The sequence below is a fragment of the Phaethon aethereus genome (genome assembly GCF_964289735.1).
Source record: "Phaethon aethereus genome assembly, chromosome: 15".
NCBI classification, from domain to species: Eukaryota; Metazoa; Chordata; class Aves; order Phaethontiformes; family Phaethontidae; genus Phaethon; species Phaethon aethereus.
The window spans coordinates 19025937-19047105 of record NC_138591.1 but is presented as its reverse complement, the minus strand read 5'-3'; the positions used below and the strand labels follow the sequence as shown (position 1 = coordinate 19047105).

General features: G+C 42.9%; 1 protein-coding gene across 1 annotated transcript in view; it reads right to left on the bottom strand.

Annotated features, from left to right (window-relative positions):
- The window catches only part of MAPK8IP3 (mitogen-activated protein kinase 8 interacting protein 3), a gene marked incomplete at its 3' end in the record, with an annotated part of 77830 nt that overhangs the window by 45283 nt on the left and 11378 nt on the right, over positions 1 to 21169 (bottom strand). Inside the window, exons 2-4 of the mRNA XM_082006801.1 lie at positions 5466 to 5586; positions 4603 to 4673; positions 3756 to 3847 (exon numbers count right to left, since the gene is read on the bottom strand). Of these exons, the coding sequence (XP_081862927.1) occupies positions 3756 to 3847; positions 4603 to 4673; positions 5466 to 5586 (284 nt within the window). The remainder of the gene's footprint in view (positions 1 to 3755; positions 3848 to 4602; positions 4674 to 5465; positions 5587 to 21169) is intronic.

Sequence of the window (21169 nt, the reverse complement as noted above, 5' to 3'; positions counted from 1 at the left end):
AACAGACAGGGTGTATACACATGCACTGTAATCCACACCGTGTGGAAGTGTGCACCGTACCCATTACCATTCTTGGATGGCGGCAGATATACACCACCCCGCAACAGTTCTTGCACAAACCTCTCCCAAGTGGCAGGCAAACATACTTGGTGTACTTACGGTCTGACGCAAATACACATCCCTATGCAGTCTAACACACCCAAGCACGTCCACAGATTAAAATAAATAAATGCACCCAAATATGAGTGACAGGCTGTGAGAAATTATGCCCGTGTCCCTCCCAGTACACCAAGATACACCAACGCTGGTGTTCGCCCCCACGCAGCTGTGCAGTGACATAAAAACACACATTTGACCCGAGTGCTTGTGCACTAGCATATACAAACACAGAGCTACACACACGCACACACACAAACAGTGCAAAGCTTGAAATGAAGGAAAAAGTCCCATTTCCCACTGGCCGTTCCTACAGAGATCACAGCCCCATTAGGGGCTTTCATAGACATAAAGTGTTTCTCTTTTTTCCCCTCTCCAAGGAGACTGGCAATATGCCACATTTAAAAGGGTAAAAGGCTGATTTCAGATTTAATCTGAAGAGGCAATTCTTGTTTTGCCCTTCATCCCAGAGAATGTCAGTCTTGCAGATACAACCAGTAACTTTTCACTGTGCATCTTTCACAGAATGATAACACAAGGTCACAATTAATATTAGCTTATTTGAAAGTTAGGGAAGAAAAATCTCATTAAAATCAATTTCTACCATGCAGTCAAACACTAATTTGGCAGGTGCATATATGAACCTTCCTTTAAAAGAGAGAGGCCATAAGCATGCTTTTGCTTACGGTACTTTTATATTTTACTGTTTAAGTACTTCCACAGATATATTCTTATTTACAGAGGATAAGTGGGAAGGAAAACAAGCCTAACGCACTTATCCCATTTCAGTTGTAACACTAGGATCAGACCATGTTCTGGGAGCTCACTGTGGACTTCCATACTGCAAGGGGGAGAGGAGAAAGAAGAAAAATAGTCTGAGAAGGGAGATTTTATGAACAGAACACCTACCAACTACTGGTTCTCTTACATCATGTCTTCTCTTGCTTTCTACACCCCTCACACCTGCCTCTTTTGCCTAGGAGGGCTGCCACTTATCTTTTGATTTTTTTTCCTAATAGATTTTTATATTTTAGACAATCCAATTTTAGCCAGATCCCAAATACTGTATTCTGTAATTATTGTTCTCCTAAACCACAATCTCTGTTGTGAGACTAATTTACTGTTTTGCAGAAAATAGACCAGAGAGATAACTCACAGCCCACTCAACAGCTACAACAGCCTTTCGTTAGTCCTCTCTAGAAGAAATACTGTAAGATAATCTTTTCTGAAAGGACTATTCAACTGTCAAAAGAGGAAGGGTAAATAGTCCCCCTTGATTCACATGTAACTGTGTCTTTCCTTCCTTTATGTAAGGCTTTGGTAGCGTTACAAATGAGAATATAAAAATCTTATCAACTGATTCAGAATAAAGAAAGAATCTTTCTTTGAGACACCAGTATCTTCCAGCTGCAAGTTATTCTTGCAGTCAAGGGTACAGAGTATCTTTAATTATTATGGGAGGTAATGAAATAGCAAATAGACAGTATTGGAAAAAATTCTTCACTGAGAGGATGGTCAAGCACAGGAACAAGCTCCCCGGGGAAGTGGTCATGCCTCCAAGCCTGTCAGTGTTCAAGAAGTCATTGGACAATGCTCTTAGATATATGGTTTAACCTTTAAGGTGCCCTGAGTGGGTTCAGGAGTTGGATTCAATGATCCTCGTGGGTCTCTTCCAGATCAGGATACTGTATGACTCTAAGGCTGCAGGGAACCAGACTAGTTACCAAAGTTTCTGAAGATTCATGTCTTCTACTATTCCCTTTCCATCCTTCAAGCCTCTTCCATTGACAAGGTGGGGTTGGGTCTCTTCTTCTCTCCCTTTTTCTTTCTTATAATACACAGTCAAAACTTTGGCAATTTTAATTCGGCCTTTTCCAGAGCAGTCCAATGCAGCAACAGGAGGAGCAACAGGGAGCCATCGCAGACAGCGGGTATTTACATGTCCTATGACAAGACCTGAAATTTCCTTTCTATTATATTACCCCCAAATCAACTGACATTCTGGTATTTAACTGTTACAGACCTAAATACAAATTACTAAAATATTCTCACTTCTTCTTGTATTCTTAATATATTTCCTTATTCTTAATTTCAAATAATTTTGCTCTTCCTTCATCTCCAAATTTTGCTCAAAGCTCTTCTTTTGCATTTCATCATCCCTACCAAACAATACCTCAAAAACCTTCATGGCTTTCCATTTATCTGTTTTCCCAGTATTTTCATCTCCATGTCTTTGCCCATGCTGCCCTTTGTATATAGTCTGATGTGCCATCCCCACTCCTTTTCTTAGCCTAATGCTTCTCAAAGATTTGGATTTTGAGTGAGGTTCAGTGATATTAACCATCTGAAGTTCACAGATCTTGATTAATACCAAGATCAGCCAGACATATTTTGTAAGGGATGAGGGAGGACACACCTAGCAGGCACTCTTTTCTGGGTATTCCTGTGCAGCTGGTACTGTATCTATTTTTCATAGCTTGTGGCCAGCATGTGTACAAAACCTTTTAACATTCCTCAAGGCCAGAAGAAATTAAAAAGTTAAAAAAAGACAGGCAAGGACAACAAAAAGATTTAATCTCCTGCAGCATATTACTTCATCAGTATTGTTCCCCTGGAAAACACTTTTAGTTTAAAACAGTTTTAGTTTAAAACTTCCTGGGTTAGACACTGTCACTATAGAATTAATCATCTCATTAGCATGTGAAGATTAACACAAATAGTAATCCACCATGCACAAAAATTGCCACATAAAACATCTTTTTTATGGCTGAGTGATTTAATAGATTATGCTTAATCTGAGGATATTATGTGTTATGTGTGCTATTACTTCTCCAACCAGTATTTATGGAACATCACTTCTTCTTCTCACCCTGTGAGCAATGTTACAGGTATATAGTATCATCAGAGAGAAAGCATTTGGTTCCTTCACATACCAGTTAAAACCAGATGTACCTGTACTGAAATCAATGTAACTGCAACATTTGTGCTTTAAATTTGTTTTAAGATTACAAAAGACTAGTTTTTCTATATATTGAACCTCTTTCCTACCACTGCCGCCTTCAAACATAGACTGGTTCTTACTGGTTTGGTGCTCTGAAAAGAGGGGCAGGTGGGGAGGGTGGAAAATCAATTTCTTGGGCCTACGTAGGTGTTTTGAGTGACTGACTGACAGGATTTTTTTTTCCCTGTTTCTTCAAGGGAAGCTTTCTGTAATGGCTAACGCATTTAATTGCTACGGTTTTGCTGGCTATAATACATACAAAGACACACGCACACAAATACTTTATTTGACACCTCCATCCATTTTATAGATAAACCTTTTACATGCTACCTGAGAATATAAACATATTTTTCCAGAGGCCCCCCATCAATAGCAGTGTGACAAAGCTTAAGGTTTGTAACACAGCACATAAAGCTCCTCGTCGTCAAGCATCAGAAAACATACCCACAACTCACCCACAACCCATTACAAAAAAGCTTCAACTACAATCCAAGCCCACAAGGAAAGATCCTGCTTCTAGTTTCTCTCTCTCAAATACGCACAGTTGGTTTGTAAGTTCCCGGATGGCATACATTACATGGAGAGGTTATGGCCCTACCTTCTCCCAGGTAGACTCCCCTCAGTTTGATTATTTCCCCCAACCTGCTGCATCTTTGATCGCTCAATGTGTTCCACGTAGGTCTGGATCATCTGTGAGGAGGGAAAAATCCATGAGCCAAACTGAGGAGAAGAAAAGACGCATTTTCTGCTTTTGTTTGATCTTCTCCAGCATCCATTTACAATTCCCTTTCTTTTTTTGCACATCTCCTTGTCTGTGCTCTTGTCTCCTAAGCTGATGATGTAAATGAATGGACTAATCTCGCAGAAAATCTGACAGCAAACAGCATCAGGAATGACTTTAAGCTTAATCTCATAACAGAAAAGCCATGAAAGGGCATATCCAAAAATAATGTAAGTCTCCTGGAGGCTCGCTGGCAGTGGGAGATGAGGTAGTGGGGCACTGTTCACAGAATCACAGAACAGCTGAGGTTGGAAAGAACGTCCTGGTGTCCACTAGGTGTGATGTCCCTGCTCAAACAGAGTCACCTAGAGCAAGTTGCCCAGGACCATGGGCTTTTGAATATCTCCAAGGATGGAGCATCCACCACGTCTCCGGACAACCTATGCCAGTGCTCATCATCCTCACAGAAAGGAAGTTTTTAGTTTTTAGCTCAGAGGGAGCCTTCTATGTTCCAGTTTGTGCCAGTTGCCTACAGCCTTGTCACTGGGCACCACTGAAAAGAGCCTGGCTCCATCCTCTTTACACCCTCCATTCAGATATTTCTGATGTTCCCAAAGTTCAGAAGATCTAATCATCACTAGTACTGTAAAGCTGATTTCTTTGACACAACTTTACACATAGGCTAGGAGTTTATTTATTTAGAAATAATGAGATGACATCCTACCTCTGTATGACGCTGATGTAGAGCATTGTACTCTTTCTTCATTTCTGATTCACGTTCCTCCAGTCGTGAAACTACCAAGAGAAAATTCCAACCATCAGCTAACACAAATTAGGCTCTCAAAAGAAACTACAAGTCTCAAGGCCTATTTTGTTAGAAGTTAATTTATACCTACTGAACAAAACAAACAGAAACAGAAAAACGCACATTGTGGGATCTGGTCTTCACTACAAACTCGATTCATGGGTACCTGCATGTTCCCAAAACGAGCAGACCAAATACTGCAACAGACCGTAGAAGCAGAGTTCTTCAGCAGTAGCCTGGTGCCTCGTAAGTGTCCTAGTTTGACAACAATCTAAATTATTCTCTGGGATGGGTTCCTCTGGCTATTTGAGGAACAGGAGTACTGGGTAAAACACCAATGAATTCTAAGGGGAGCCTCAGCCAACAAAACACAGCCGCATGTTAAGGAAGTATTTGTTAAAATAAATAAATAAATAAACAAACAAACAAACAAACAAATATATGTGATATAGTTTATATGAAAAAAAAAAAAGTGAGGATTCCTTCAGGGACAAGGAGAAACTGGAAACCAGGTTCTGAAGCTTCACCGATGGCCCAAATCTTGCATCTGAAGAGCAATGCCCCACACAAAAAAAGCAATGAAGCCTCTACTAAATTCACGTGGATACATCTCATCCTTTAGAAGGCTCAGAATTTTATACCAAAGTAAGGGATAGCCAGACACTTCAGGCTTTGTGTAAATTACATTAAAAGAAATAAGAAGTACAAAAAATATTTAAGTAGCAGCATATGTGTGTGATAAGCAAAGCATATAATCATGGCTGGTGTACAACTTTGCTTACTCTGATCCGCATAGTTTTTGGTCTTCAGCTCCAGCTGTCGAGTCTGAAATTCAAGGTGTTCCACTTGGATTTGTAGTTCTTTCTTCTCCTGCTCCAGTGCATCTTCAAACTCTATGAACTTCTGAATAGGAAAGAAACAGAGAAGGAGGCACAGATGAGGAATAAATGTAAAATGTGTTTGCCCTATATGACTTTTCCTCTCCACACAAAAAAGAAAAACTGAGAGAATATAAATTACAAAATAGGAAAGAAGAATTTTTAAGTACTGTAATTAGTACAGCATTTAATCCAACTGAAGAGACTATTTTATATGAGAAAGTATTAGCTACCTTTAATGTATAATTAGTATATAAACTATAGTCCAACATGAGTTATGTAAGTAAACCTGTGCAACTTTTATCACCTTCAGCAACATTGTTCTTCCTCGTGCCAGGCTGAATTTTGATTCTTGCTAATTTGATGTCAGAGAAGACAAATTCTACTTTTATGTCATATATTTACAAATACATATGTCAGAAACCTTCAGAGCAATTCATCTATTTGCGCAGTTTCAGAAAGCTTCACCTATAATTCATGTATATGAATAATGTTTGCAGAAACATGCAAGTCCACCAACGCACGCAGCATGGACAGCAAACAGGAGGAGCTGGAAGTCATTGTGCAGCAGGAGAGCTATGATGTAGTTGCCACCACAGAAACATGGTGGGATGATTCTCATGACTGCAGTGCTGCAATGGATGGCTACAAGCTCTTCAGAAGGTATAGGCAAGGAAGGAGAGGTGGTGGGTGGCTCTGTACGTTAGGGGGAGTTTTGATTGTATAGAAATCAACAATTGTGAAGACCAAGTTGAGTGCTTATGGGTAAGGATGAGGGGGAAGGCCAACGAGGCAGATATCTTGGTAGGAGTCTGTTATAGACCACCCAACCAGGATGAAGAGGCAGATGAAACATTCTATAGGCGCCTGGCAGAAGTGACGCAATCGCTAGCCCTTGTTCTTGTGGGGAACTTCAACTTACCGGACATCTGCTGGAAGCATAACACGGCAGAGAGGAAACAGTCCAGGAGGTTCCTGGGTTGTGTGGAGGATAACTTCCTGACACAGCTAGTGAGTGAGCCCACCAGGGGAGGTGTCCCGCTTGTTCTGCTGTTTACAAACAGAGAAGGACTGGTAGGGGATGTGATGGTCGGAGGCCATCTTGAGCTTAGTGACCACGACATGATAGAATTCTCAATTCTGAGTGAAGTAAGGAGAGGGGTCAGCAAAACTGCTACCATGGACTTCTGGAGGGCAGACTTCAGCCTGTTCAGGTCACTGGTTGAGAGAGTCCCTTGGGAGACAGTCCTGAAGGACAAAAGGGTCCAGGAAGGCTGGACAGTCTTCAAGAAGGAAATCTTAAAGGCGCAGGAGCAGGCGGTCCCCATGTGCCGTAAGACGAGCTGGCGGGGAAGGCGACCGGCCTGGCTGAACAGGGAGATTTTGCTGGGACTCAGGGAAAAGAGGAGAGTTTATCACCTTTGGAAGAAGGGGAAGGCAACTCAAGAAGAGTACAAGGATCTCGTTAGGTCAAGCAGAGACAGAGTTAGAAAGGCAAAAGCTCAGCTAGAGCTCAGTCTGGCCACAGTCGTAAAGGATAACAAAAAATGCTTCTACAAATATATTAACAACAAAAAGAGAGGCAAGGAGAATCTCCATCCCTTACTGGATATGGCGGGGAACATTGTCACCAAGGACAAGGACAAGGCTGAGGTACTTAATGCCTTCTTTGCCTCAGTCTTTAATTGCCAGACCAGGTATCCGCAGGGTATTCAGCCCCCTGAGATGGAAGACAGGGATGGAGAGCACAATAATCTCCTCATAATCCAGCAGGAAACGGTTAAAGACCTGTTAGGCCACGTGGACACCCACAAGTCTATGGGGCCTGATGGGATCCACCCGAGAGTACTGGGAGAGCTGGTGGAGGAGCTTGCCAAGCCACTCTCCGTCATTTATCAGCAGTCCTGGTTAACAGGGGAGGTCCCAGATGGCTGGAGGCTTGCCAATGTGACGCCCATCTAAAAGAAAGGCCGGAAGGAGGACCCCGGCAACTACAGGCCTGTCAGCCTGACCTCGGTACCGGGGAAGATCATGGAGTGGTTCATCTTGAGGATGCTCACAGGGCATGTGAAGGACAACCAAGGGATCAGGCCCAGCCAGCATGGGTTCATGAAAGGCAGGTCCTGCTTGACCAACCTGATCTCCTTCTATGACCAGGTGACCCGCCTAGTGGATGAAGGGAAGGCTGCGGGTGTTGTCTACCTGGACTTTAGTAAAGCCTTTGACAGTGTCTCCCACAGCATTCTCCTGGAGAAACTGGCGGCTCGTGCCTTAGACAGGTTTACTCTTCGCTGGGTGAGGAACTGGCTGGATGGCCGAGCTCAAAGGGTTGTGGTGAATGGAGTTAAATCCGGCTGGTGCCCAGTCACAAGCAGTTTTCCCCAGGGCTCGGTTCTGGGGCCAGTCTTGTTCAATATCTTTACTGATGATCTGGATGAGGAGATCGAGTGCTCCCTCAGTAAGTTTGCAGATGACACCAAGCTGCGTGGGAGTGTTGATCTGCTGGAGGGCAGGAGGGCCCTGCAGAGGGATTTGCAGTCTGGATCAATGGGCAGAGGTCAACTGTTTGAGGTTTAACACGGCCAAGTGCCAGGTCCTGCACTTGGGTCACAACAACCCCATGCAATGCTACAGGCTTGGGGAGGAGTGGCTGGAGAGCTGCCCAGCGGAAAGGGACCTGGGGATGCTAGTTGACAGTCAGCTGAGTGTGAGCCAGCAGTGTGCCCAGGTGGCCAAGAAGGCCAACAGCGTCCTGGCCTGTATCAGAAATGGTGTGGCCAGCAGGAGCAGGGCAGTTATCGTGCCCCTGTACGCGGCACTGGTGAGGCCACACCTCGAATCCTGTGTTCAGTGTTGGGCCCCTCACTAAAAGAAGGATGCTGAGGTGCTGGAGCGTGTCCAGAGAAGGGCAACGAGGCTGGTGAGTGGTCTGGAGCACAAGTCTTATGAAGAGCAGCTGAGGGAACTGGGGGTGTTTAGTCTGGAGAAGAGGAGGCTGAGGGGAGACCTTATCGCTCTCTACAACTACCTGAAACGGGGTTGTGGTGAGGTGAGTGTTGGTCTCTTCTCCCAGGTAACAAGCGACAGGACGAGAGGAAGTGGCCTCAAGTTGCGCCAGGGGAGGTTTAGATTGGGTATTTGGAAAAATTTCTTCACCAGGAGAGTGGTCAAGCATTGGAACAGGCTGCCCAGGGAGGTGGTGGAGTCACCATCTCTGGAAGTGTTCAAAAAACATGTGGATGTGGCGCTTTGGGACATGGTTTGGGAGGCATGGTGGCGTTGGGTTAACGGTTGGACTTGATCATCTTGAAGGTCCTTTCCAATCTTAATGATTCTCTGAAGTCTTTTGGAAAACTTACCTACAACCCTGGGCAGCTGAGAGCAGCCTCTGCACCTAGAGATGGTGACCTGCCCCAGCAGCAAAATCAAGAAGGGCTCTTGGTACGCAGGAGCCGAGGGAAGGAGGACGCAAACAGGCAGACGAGGAGATTCTAACAGCAGAATTTAACAAATTTATACCTAGCAAGAAAAAAGCTTGGCTAGCTGCAGTTGGCAAAGAAGGCAGGGAAGAGATCACGACTGCTAACTCTCATCAGCAACAACAAAGTGGCAGCTGTGCACAGAGCAGTACGGACTACTGCACAGAACATTGGGCTGAAGGAAAGATTTTTACAGATATTTCATGATGAAAACACGACAGAAAAATATCTAATTTCAGGTTATTATTTCAAAAATGTCACTGTTGTCACTAGAAGCTTTAGTCATTCTCTACATCGGATACTAGCATGCACAGAAAACAAAAGTAAAACATGTGAAACATCCCATTTTGCTCCACTGTAGTGAATTGATATTACACATTACTCTTCATAAAAGCGGTAGGCACAGTTGCTTTCATGAAATATTTAAACTAAACAGGGTCCCTGGAAACCGAATAGCGCCTTCAAATCTCTGAGTTTACTTAAGCAAGCCTGGTTCTCATGCTATATGTGGTCATGAGAGTTTTTCTGCACAAAAGACTAATGCGTACCCGTATGCAATAATGATCCATAAGCCATACCTCTGGATTCAGAAACTGAGCTGACACAAATATGTGGAAAAATCCATAAGGCTCAGAAAACATTTGCTCTATTAACCACATAATCCTCTCCACAGCAAACCAAGTCTAACGCACAGTACCACCATGCTTACGATGGCATAGGACACTAAAGCTATCTCACTGGTTTCAGAACAAGTCATATCCTGGCCTTATGAACCCAAAAATTCGAGTCTTCTTACATTACTCCTAAACAGCTACATCCAAGGCAGCTAAAAACAAGAGACTCACCTGCACCAACCCATCCAGTAATTAGAAGACAAACCAGTCAGCTTAGCAACAAGAGCAGAACTGGGCTGGGAGTAGCCCTGGATTTAGAGCTGCAAAGGAAGAGAGAGAGCAGGAAATAAAGCCGAGACGGCTTTAATCTACCTTTAAGATGTTTATAAAACAAGAGGAACCGGCGGGAGGTAACTCGGGGCTATGAGGAGCTCCCAAAGGTGCTCTGCTCCTGGCCCTGCCTCTCTCCCTCCCTGGTCGCAAAACTCCCCTTAGCTCTGACAGATTCACCAGCACGTGCACATCAACTGACTGAAATCGCCTCTTTCTAAAAGTATGGATACTGGGAAGAAAAGCCTTCTCTCACCCTCCTCTGTAGCCTGCATGGGGACAAGTGTTGCTCTCTGAAAATAATGCCACTCAAGAGGGCATGGCAATTTTAATTTGATGAACTAACGCCTCATTGTACTCTAAAAGAGACAAATTCTGGTGAAAACCATTTTTGGGTAAGATTCCCAGGGAAACAAATGCATTTAAATGCACTGTAAGATTATTTTGTTAAGTCTTGCACATGAAACAATATGCACAGTATTTCACTGCATTCTCAGGATAAGCCATGTGCTCATTTCCTATGGCTTTTACTGGAATAATTAGCAGTGACACTGGAGCCATCATTATGTTCGTGAACTGGATCTTCTCTCTGTAAATAACTGAAAGGCCACATCATTTATTATTCTTGCAGACTTTTAAAACTGTTCAGTAAATTCATCTGAACAATGAGTCAGTTTTCATTCCTACATACCTGTATTTATAGAAACAATCAAATGCATTTTAGCCACATCTCATTTTCCCACACTTGGTGTTCTGTAGTGCCTTTAATCTTTAACTGGGCTTTTAAATCGATTTTCCTTCCTGCCCATATTTATTGCAATAAGGGGTTTTTTTCCCCCCTTATGGTTGTTTTCCAGCAGTATTTTCTAGAAATACCAGAAATGCCAATACCTTTCTTCCACTATAAAGGAGTTATCTTAGAGGCTAAACATCTACTTTTTAATTGAATTTTAAGACTGTACAAGGTTTTAGATTTTTAAGTAAGCATTGTGTCTTTGAGATGTCAATTAAACACCGAAATCCCTTAGTCACTCACAAATATCCAGCAATCTCTTTTACGTATTTTGAGAAATTTATAAAGCAATCTGCTTCGCAAATTTTCAGATTTATTCTTGAAACATTTTCCAGAATAACACTATAATTTCAGAATGAGTAAAAAGGAAAAAAAAAAAATCCTAACCCACACAGCCACACTGAGCAACAGACTTAGAGAAGCAGCAGTTTAATTTGCTCCATTTGGAGGACTGGCTGAAGCTATACCACAAAAGAGGTATTTTCCTGGGATAATCTCCATCTCCTCAACAGGGTTTTGCTGGAACTCTATGCTAAAGCCCTATTGATGAAACGCTTTTAATTACAGCCAAGGGCTAAATCCCCATCACATTGCACTGGCTCAGCTTTCACTACCCTCTTGGCTCGAGATGCTCTCCTGCTCCTAGTTCTCCATCCAAGAGCATGCCACCCAGGCCAGGCAGGAATGAGGTTTTCAGCAGCAATAAAAATGAATGAACTTTTAAGGAAAACATTCACAGATTCCTCAACAGCAAATCAGGAAGCAAAAGAAGGTACAAGTCCAATTTTATTCCCACTCTGTAGGTCATCTTTAATAGGATTCCTGGATTTGCTACTGCAGTTTTGGTTTAATTCAGAGGAAACCGATTGAAAGATTAAGTCTTCTACAAATATGGCTCAGTCTTATTCAGTCCCACCTATTTTGCAACCTCAAAAATCAAAGAAACAGAAAACTAGAAATCAATTAACCATCTGGAGAAGAGAGAGATACAGAGACAGCAATACTAAAAATTAATACTACCCTAAGTATTCACAGGGAAGAACAGCATTTCAGATCAAGGTACTGCAGTATATCCTGTCCTGTCTGCTGAAGAGATCGAACGACGGCATTTTTGCGCAGGGACCCCAGAGCTCTTTACTTTCCCTGTCTCTGAAGCACCTTCTCACCGGAGCTTCTCCCTGTGCACCTGTGCTGGTTTCAGCTGGCATGGAGTTACTTTTCTCCCTGAGAGCTGGTACAGTTCTGTGTTTTGGATTTGGGAGTAAGATAATTTCGATAACATACTGATGTTTTTAGCTGTTGCTGAGCACTCAAGGACAGTCCAGCTTCCCAGGCCGGCCTGCCAGTGAGCAGGCTGAGGGTGCACAGGCAGCTGACCCAGGCTGCCCAAAGGGATATCCCACACCATATGGCATCATGCCCAGTATATAAAGCTGGGTGAAGAGGCAGGAAGCGGGGGGGGGGGGAGAGAGAACATTTAGTGGTGGTGTTCGTCTTCCCAAGTCACCGTTATGTGTGACGGAGCCCTGCTTTCCTGGGGATGGCTGAACACCTGCCTGCTGATGGGAGAGGGTAAATGAATTCCTTGTTTTGTTTTACCTGTTAAACTGTTGTTACCTCAACCCACGAGTTCTCTCACTTTTATCCTTCTGATTCTCTCCCGCAGCCCGCCGGGGTGGGAGTGAGCGAGCAGCTGTGTGGGGCTTAGCTGCCAGCTGGGGTTAAACCACAACAGCATCAGAAGGGCTGAGCAGGAAAGGTCACAGATCCAGAGCAGAGTGGAAGGCCACACCACCGGGATGAAGAAGAGGGCCAACCCCAAGGAAATCACGCTCCTGACTGAGGAGACAGCTTAGCACACACTGTCACTGCCATTCACGCTCCATGGTACAAATGAGCTATCATCAGGGTATTCAGGTAGGCTTTATTTTTTTGCCAATAAGCCAGCAGCAGACATTTCCTATAGCATCCAGGAAAGAGTCTTACTAGTCACTAAAAGCAGCAGAGACTGAAATGACCTTGCTCAGGAATGTGAGCACATCCACAAGCACAACTAAGCGGTGCCAGCGGTTTGGGGAAGACAGGCACTTCAGGCACATTTGTATTACTCTTGTGAACAACAGCCTCCAGAGACAAAGACAGCAGAGGCAGCACTTTGTCTGCAGCATGATGCTGTGCCATGGTCCTCAAGGCGCGGCTCGTGGGCCACAGGATATGGCTGCAGATGGCCCAGCCAAGCAGCACTGCCCGAGCTGGCTACGGTCTCTCTCCTGCCCTAAGTCAACCTGCCCATTGCATCCTCTAGCACACAGCAAATCCCCCTACGGCATGGTGCCCGCTGCACCAGCGCTTGCCTTCCCTTGTTGCTGGGAAATCACACCAGGGCAGGAGAGAAAAAGAACACAAACTGAATAAAGTATTTTAATTTTTTTTTTTATTTTTTATTAACCAGACTCAGAGAGGCAGTTATGCTTTAAAACCAAGCACATATTGAATGAATCGGCTCAGCAAATAAATATCCACAGGCATGTCACATTTTCCATTTCTTTCAAGGGGATGGGGTACAATCCTGGCCCTACTGACATTGTGGGAATGTTCTCAGTAACTTGAACAGGACCCCGATCTTCTAAACCTCCAAGTAAACAGACAGAGGGGACACTAACTTGAAAGTCATCTTCCCATCTGAACATTTCCTGACTGTATTTACAGAAAGCACCAAAACAGTTATAATAGAAAAATAATCCTTCTGGATTAGTTTTGTTTCTTACGTTTTTCATTTAAAGAAGGGCATCATGTCCAAAGAAGGACAACAAAGCTGGTGAGGGGTCTGGAGAACAAGTCTTACGAGGAGGGGCTGAGGGAACTGGGGTTATTTAGCCTGGAGGAGGCTGAGGGGAGACCTCATCGCTCTCTACAACTACCCGAAAAGGGGTTGTGGTGAGGTAGGTGTTGGTCTCTTCTCCCAAGTAACTAGCAACAGGATGAGAGAAAATGGCCTCAAGTTGCACCAGGGGAGGTTTAGACTGGGTATTAGGAAAAGTTTCTTCACCGGAAGGGTTATTAAGCACTGGAACAGGGTGCCCAGGGAGGTCGTTGAGTCACCACCCCTGCAGGGATTTAGAAGACATGTAGATGTGGCACTTAGGCACATGGTTTAGTGGTGGACTCTGCAGCACTAGGTTAATGCTTGGACTTGATCTTAAATGTCTTTTCCAACCTAAATGAATCTGTGATTCTATGAATCTGAGTTTGTGCACAGCCAATCCTATCTAAATGCTGCGGTTCCATGCACAAAAATGAAGCTCCACGTCTCTGTGGGTGCTAACTAAAATCAGCAAGCCTTCATAAGGGAAAAGAATATTCACATGAATCAAATTCATACTTCCAGCCTCAGAAATAGTACAAATTCCAATGACTTACTGAAAGCAGGTACTGCAGATATTACTCTTACTTCATTATAAACTTAAAATATTTGACAGGATAATAGAGGGCCAAAAAAAAAACCCCAACCATATGCCAACAGCATAGCCTTATAGACTTTTTAAAGACATCCTAAAATAACTGAGACACACTATTTACAAAGAACTCTGCCACAAATTAAAATGCCCAGGGTACTAAGTTTAAAAACTGAAATGCAGATTTGCTGACTGCATTCTTTCACTTTAGTACTGCCAAGAGGCAAAAAAAAAAAAAATATGGTGCTGGTGAAGAATCACAGGCTTAACTTGCTGCTGTGAGCTGCCGTTGATTTCAAGGGGCTTCTCATATGCAGAGCTAGGTGCTGCAACTGATTTTCTCTGATGGTTTCACTGCACAGAGCTCAGTTCAGACTCACACCTCGGTGATTTCACAGCTCCCAGCTCCATCTTTATGGAGATGAGGTAAAGACATTCAGAAAACAGAAATAAAAAGGATCAGACAATTCCACTAAAAATTTTTTCCAGTCGTTTGTTTTTGCGGGGGGGGGAGCGCAGGGTTTGATCCCACTATGACAAAGTGCATGGGTGCACTGGAAGAAGAAACAGCCCACACTCTCAGTAGTTCTCAACAGCAAAGCTGACCACAGCATTAATATCTCTACTTTTTTACTATTTTTCCACAGCGCATACACTTGCTTTCAAAGAGTAATTTCTCAATATGAACAGTTAAACAGTTAATCATCTCAGCAATCTAAGAAAACTGGAGTATGAAAGTGCTATATATAAAGATTAGTCACATGGCTTTTTTCCTGCTAGCCTCTATCCCCAGATTTCAAGCACGATAACTGGTCTGTAATAACCCAGGATTACGGCAAACAAAAATGGCTCACACACTAGTCTTTACAGGGAAGATATCTAGCATAAAATCATCTTACGGCAGAATAATGAGTATCGCTCTGAAAAGCAGTGGTACAATGCAGATCATTTGGCTTCCTGTTAGCTGTCTTTTGCAAAGGAAGAAAATGACTAAAAATAGTAGCATATAATCAGAAATCATCACATCAGTGATCAATCAAGCAGAGAGCCAGAGATGCACATACATGCAGAAATCTCATTACGTGGCCTTAATCTGTAGTGTGTGGAATGGTATTGCACACCGAAAGGAGCATCGGGGGTTCAGTCTCAGACCCGTCCCCTCGTGCTGGCAGATGGCAATGCTGTGGGTACAAAAGCAGCACTGCATGAAGAAGCAAGGAATACACACCTGGCAGAGACATCCACTAGGAAAGAGAGGTCTGTTGGTGATGTGGGGAAGGCCTCGTGCTGCGTGCGACTTCCCAAGAGGGGTCACCTCACATGCAGGAAGCGGACAGACAAGGGAAGCAATGCCGGTTGTGTAGTCCACCTCACAGCTTCCTGACAGCACCTAATTAGGTTGGCAATTTAGGGAGTTGTGTTGACAGTATTTTGTCTTTGAAAGCCACGACAAAGAAAGAGGCCGACTCCTGGCTATCTGAATTCTGACTTGTTCAAAACCAAGTCTCCAGTCCCATTATCAGGCCTACTGCTGATGAGTATCAGATGCCACTCAAGGTGAAGACCTTGTTCTGCTCTCTTTAACAGGTGCCATTTCACTCAACAGCAACTTCAGGAAGAGAGATTTACTGCCGCACGAAGCAGACGTCTACCATATAGTATTTGACACTCAAATCAAGTCACACTTTCTTACTGTAGCTCCTGTACAGGCAACGGCCACAGCTGGATACCAAAAACGCCAGAGCCTCAGGAACAGAGCGCTAAATCTTTTGACAATCAGAAAAAGAATCTTTAAATTAAGCCACTTCTCCAAATTGCGGTGGTCATGAGCAAAACACTCCCTTGGGAAATAACCTCCATTTCAATAGTTGATATCAAAGGAATTCTCCTCACTTTATGAGCCAGCCTACATTAATGCTCTTCTAAAAAGTCGCTGCATCAGAGAGCTGTGTAAAAAATCAACAAATAGTTAAAAATCTCTAACTATGAATAGATGTTCAGATTTTTATCCCTACAGGCATTTTATATAAAGTCAAGTCATTTATTTAGCAAAGCTGAAGTAGAAGATTAAGGAATTGAGTCTTGTCTACCTTACGTCAACATTAACTTGACTCCATTGCATGAAAACATTCCTAGTTTCTATCAAGAAGAGAGGCAGTACAGGCATATATAGTGCTTCCCTTGTGAAAACAAAGGTTTTGCAAATATTTAAAGCCACTCTCCCTCACTGGTCTCAACAGCTGAAATGTACCCTTACACAAATACAGAGATATGGCCATCAGCCCATACACAGTGATAAAAGTATACCTGAATTTCCAATGTGTTGTATCTAACATGACATGAATTTTTGACCAGGTGACCCAGGTCAATCCCAGCCACAGCACCTGAAGAGCGAACCCTGGATCCCCCTGCAGCCTGGATGCTCCCCGGCAGTATCAACATGCAGTGAAACCCCAGTATATCTGTAATCCATATAAAAGACACACCAAACAGCCACCGTGCCACAAGAAAATATGCAATCAGTAAGTGTAAATTCCAATAAAAGCCCATATCTTCTCCATCTCAGATGGATCTTAGTTACCACAAAACAAGATGCTATCTCAAGCATTAATTTTATAAGACGTAGTTCAAAAGACCAAACTGTAACACTCCCACAAGTGCACTGACAAACAGCAGTCCACAAGCTGAAAAGTTCAGCTGCAGCTGTGAAATGAAGCAATCAACAATTTAAAACCCCTGAGTACACCACACTTTCTAAAACTCACAGATAATTAATTTACCATCTCAAATTTCATGCTTGTTCAAAATATTATCCTACACTTATCACAAAACTCAGCAAATCACAACTGTGTTCTCCAATGTCTCTTCTTGTACTCAGAGTTCCCCATTTCTAGTGTATTTGGCAATTAGGCAATCACACTTGTGACAGTTGTGATATAAAAACTTACATTTTCATTGGAGAGCTTGGACTGAAGTTCAAACCACAGTACAACTTATGTTACACATCAGCCTTGGGACCAGGAGGTGTTTTATATTAGGAATGCATGATTATATTAATACTTCTACACTGAATACTTAATATACATAACACTGATTCACATGAAGATGCTTACACATAAATACACATTTAATATGGAAAAATAAGTATCAGCCTTCCTTGGCTGAGGTCTCCGACCTCAAATAAAGCTGACCGTGAACAAGGCCATTTATTAGTAGAACAACCAAAACATCATAAAAGAGAACAGCCCTTTCCTCCTCCTTCCCATTTTTTCTGACATATTAATGCCATTTAACTGTATTTATAGCGTAGTTTGTAGAATTTATTAGTCCAAAAGACACACAGTACACAGTTTTGTGATGGAAAGATGCTCTGAGCTATGCCCTCTGTCTCAATCTTTGCTATCATCTTCAAAAGACAAAGGCACTCCTGAAGGAACATTTCCATCTCCATAAAAGCATACCATCTTCTAGTGAAATAGCATTTCCTTTACATCTGCAGAGCTTGGCGGTAAAAATTTTTGTTCCTGTTGCTAACTTCAATTAGTCAAAAAGACATCTTTTACCTGCTAGATACTCTATAGTCATAGATTGGTCCTTAAATACCTTCTGTGAAATAAATGTCTTTTTTGTCGATTTATGCAAAGATTACCATATTCTATACTCCTATTCCAAGGGATTTGAGTCTTTTTTCAAAGGAAGATCACTTTTCTCTTAAGATTCTCTCCATGAAGTAGGCCTGGTCCTACAGCATAGCCAGGAGAGGCAGAAGGGACCCTCCCACACCCTCAACCCTGCTCCAACTGTGCCCAAGACACAGAGTTCACCCATCTTGCCACTCACATCTCCTGGTGGGACTAACTACATGCTTCCTTGGGACAGAAGATGCGGTGGAGGAAAGGGTTGGACAAAGAAGGGATGGGCTGCTAGTGGAGTTCTTCTCAAAACTGCCTTGAGAACAGCCTTGTCCTGTATTTCCACTGGTAAGCACGACCAACAAGAAAGGAGGTGCGACTGTGAAGTCTTGCAGATGACACAAGGCCAGGTGGTGCCATCAGCACTAAAAAATCCAAACTATCACAGGGGAAGAACTGGATGATACTGAAGACCAGAGCAATACCAGGACTGAACAGCACACGAGTGCAAAGGCACACACATAGGGAGAGCCATTTCTGCTGTGATGAGGAGGGTCAAGAGGAAGGAGCTGATGACAGAACAATTACTTAATCGGGCCCCATGGTGACATGCGCTGGGCCAGATGCAACTGCAGCATGAGGAGGGCAAAGAGGCTGCCACTTCCTGCCATTCTGTGCCACACAAGACTGCACTGGACCATCCTAGTGAAGATGACAGTCCTCAGATAAATGCTACTACTAGAACTTTGAAAAAGACAACGTGACACTGGGACACTCCCACGAGAGCATTCACACCACTGTACGAAGCACTGGTGAGATGTTCCTGGAAATTCCTCCTACCTCTCAGGGAGGATCAGCCCAAGCACCAGATGTGGCTAAGTGTTACTCAAGGAAGAGAGGGATGAGGGAATCCCTAGAACAAGACTAGGCTGGACAGGTGACACACTGGCACCTCCATGCTAGCAGGACGGCGCAGGCCAGCTTGCCCACCTTCTTCGGCAAGTGAACACCTAGCAAGCAGAGACCAAGATAGGGCAGGACCAGTTTCCATTAGCACAGCAAAGACATAAATATTTGATAGAGGGAAAACTTACTAAAAGACAATGCTGGAAGAAGAACAAACTAGTAAAACTAGGCTGTGAATAAACAAAAAACCCTCTACTGCAATTTAGAAGAAGGTTACCTTCCAGAAGAGTAGAGGCAGGATATTTAATGGTTTTAAGACAAAGCTTGATATATTTATGAAACAGATTATATAACTCAATTGCCTGCAATACCAAGGGTCTGGACATGCTAACCCAGGAAGTCCCTTCCAGTGTTTTTGTCTTAAGTTTTTAATTAAGAGTGGGTGCCTTTCTAAGAATGCTAGAGGCAAAACAGTTACAGATTTGGTGCAAAAATTACCATGCGGTAAGAAGTCCATAGGGATCCAGTCTGGACTAACTCAACTTAAACCAAGACACTCCTCAGTGCTATAACTATACATGCTATAGCTACAGACATATTTAATACTAATACTATATGTGTATGTGTATAAACAGATAGCAATAGATCATTCAGTATTAAAACAACAGTGGATGCTAAAGGGATGCTGGACACCCATCACGTCATGAAACACACAGACCTCCTACTTCACACATTGCTTCCACAACAGGCTGTACTATGAAAGCTGGACACTTGGATAGAGGCATTCTCAATAAAATTACACGGTAAATAGTAGTTTAAGATAACTTTCCTTATTTCAAGAGCGTAGCTGTTAATTTTCTCCCAAATCATAGAGATCACCATACCACAAGTACAGCAAGTGAAGAGCACCCAACAACCACTATCCAAACTCTTTTTTTCTTTCTTTCTAAATTTTCTCATGCATGACATTGCACTATTGAAGTCACAGTTTTCTGCTTCCTGCATAGCTTAGCACGAGCCTCCATTCAGGGAGATAAAAGATACTGATTCACTGCTTTTAAATGTTGAACTGAAACAGAGCATGGATAACAATGGATAATGAAATAAATATTAATGGATCAAACATTTTAATAAGGAAAAAAAATAATCAAAATTATGCAAGCTAGTAATGTAAACCTTTATTCCTTTGTGAGGACCAAAATGTATTTGTATATATTTTTGTATCTGGAATTATGGTGCAAATTATGTGGCAATTTCAATCCAACTCAGGCTACACACTACAAAAGCAACCCAGCTGAAGGAAGAAAAAGGGAAGAAACCAGGGAGGTGAGACTTGGGTGCGGCTGGTAAAATGTAGGCAGTGTTTCAAATAACTGGAATTACAAAGATGATGCAATTGCATTTAATGCTGCTACAAAAGGTGGCTGTGATGAAAAATTGTGTTTAAACTACATAGCTATCCTGAGAGGTGCTTAAGTAATTATTTTATAGATTTAAAAAGTGAGTAGAAGATTTGCCAAAGACAACCGTGCGAGTGAGCAGCACAGCAGCCATCGAGACTCCAGCAGAATGGGTAGCAGGCTGGTGGGAAGGGCAAGGTCCACTGCCTGTGCACCCATGGCAGGGCCCTAGAATAGGGATGCAGCCCCCAAGGAAGGAATGAAGCTGACAGCCATCACCAGATGGACAACCCCAACATCACGACCATGATCACCGTGGCAGTCGATGGAGCCCGTGATGACCCTGAAGCTGAATGTGTGATGTGTTCTGCTGGACCGGAACCTCCAGAAAGAGGACAACTAGTGAAACCAAAGACCGTCCACAGCCGGGCCACCACAAGTTCTATCTCCCCTGTGCAGATCTGTAGGTGCTGCAGGACTCTGCCATGCCAGGAAACCCCTTCGAAGCAGACTTCTCCAGTTATGCTAGTAAGTAGAGATTTCTGGAGGCAGAAGGCACCTAGTACAAGGTATATACAAATCAATGGATAAAAGTAACATTTTAGTTTAAATTGAATATGCTTTTAAATGTAAATACTTAGAGATTGAATGTGAAAGTATCTGTTGAACACAATTGCGTTCAAATCACAAATGAAAAAGTATTATTTCGCCATTTTCTAATAAAATGAAAATGCAGTAAGAAGTATGACTAACATAATTTCTTAAGCAATATGTGTGTAAATACTGTGTTTCCTTATTTTATATATACATAGAGCCAAATTGCATCGAACCAGTGAGAAACAACTTCTGACAGCTTGGGGTTGGAATTTAACCCTCCTATTGGATACAGTGCTACTTTCTTTTCTAGTGAAGCTTCAGATGAGCTTTATAACTAGATTTTGGAAGGTCAAATTTAGACTATATAGAGAAAGACATCAGAAAAACTCCATCACACCCAAT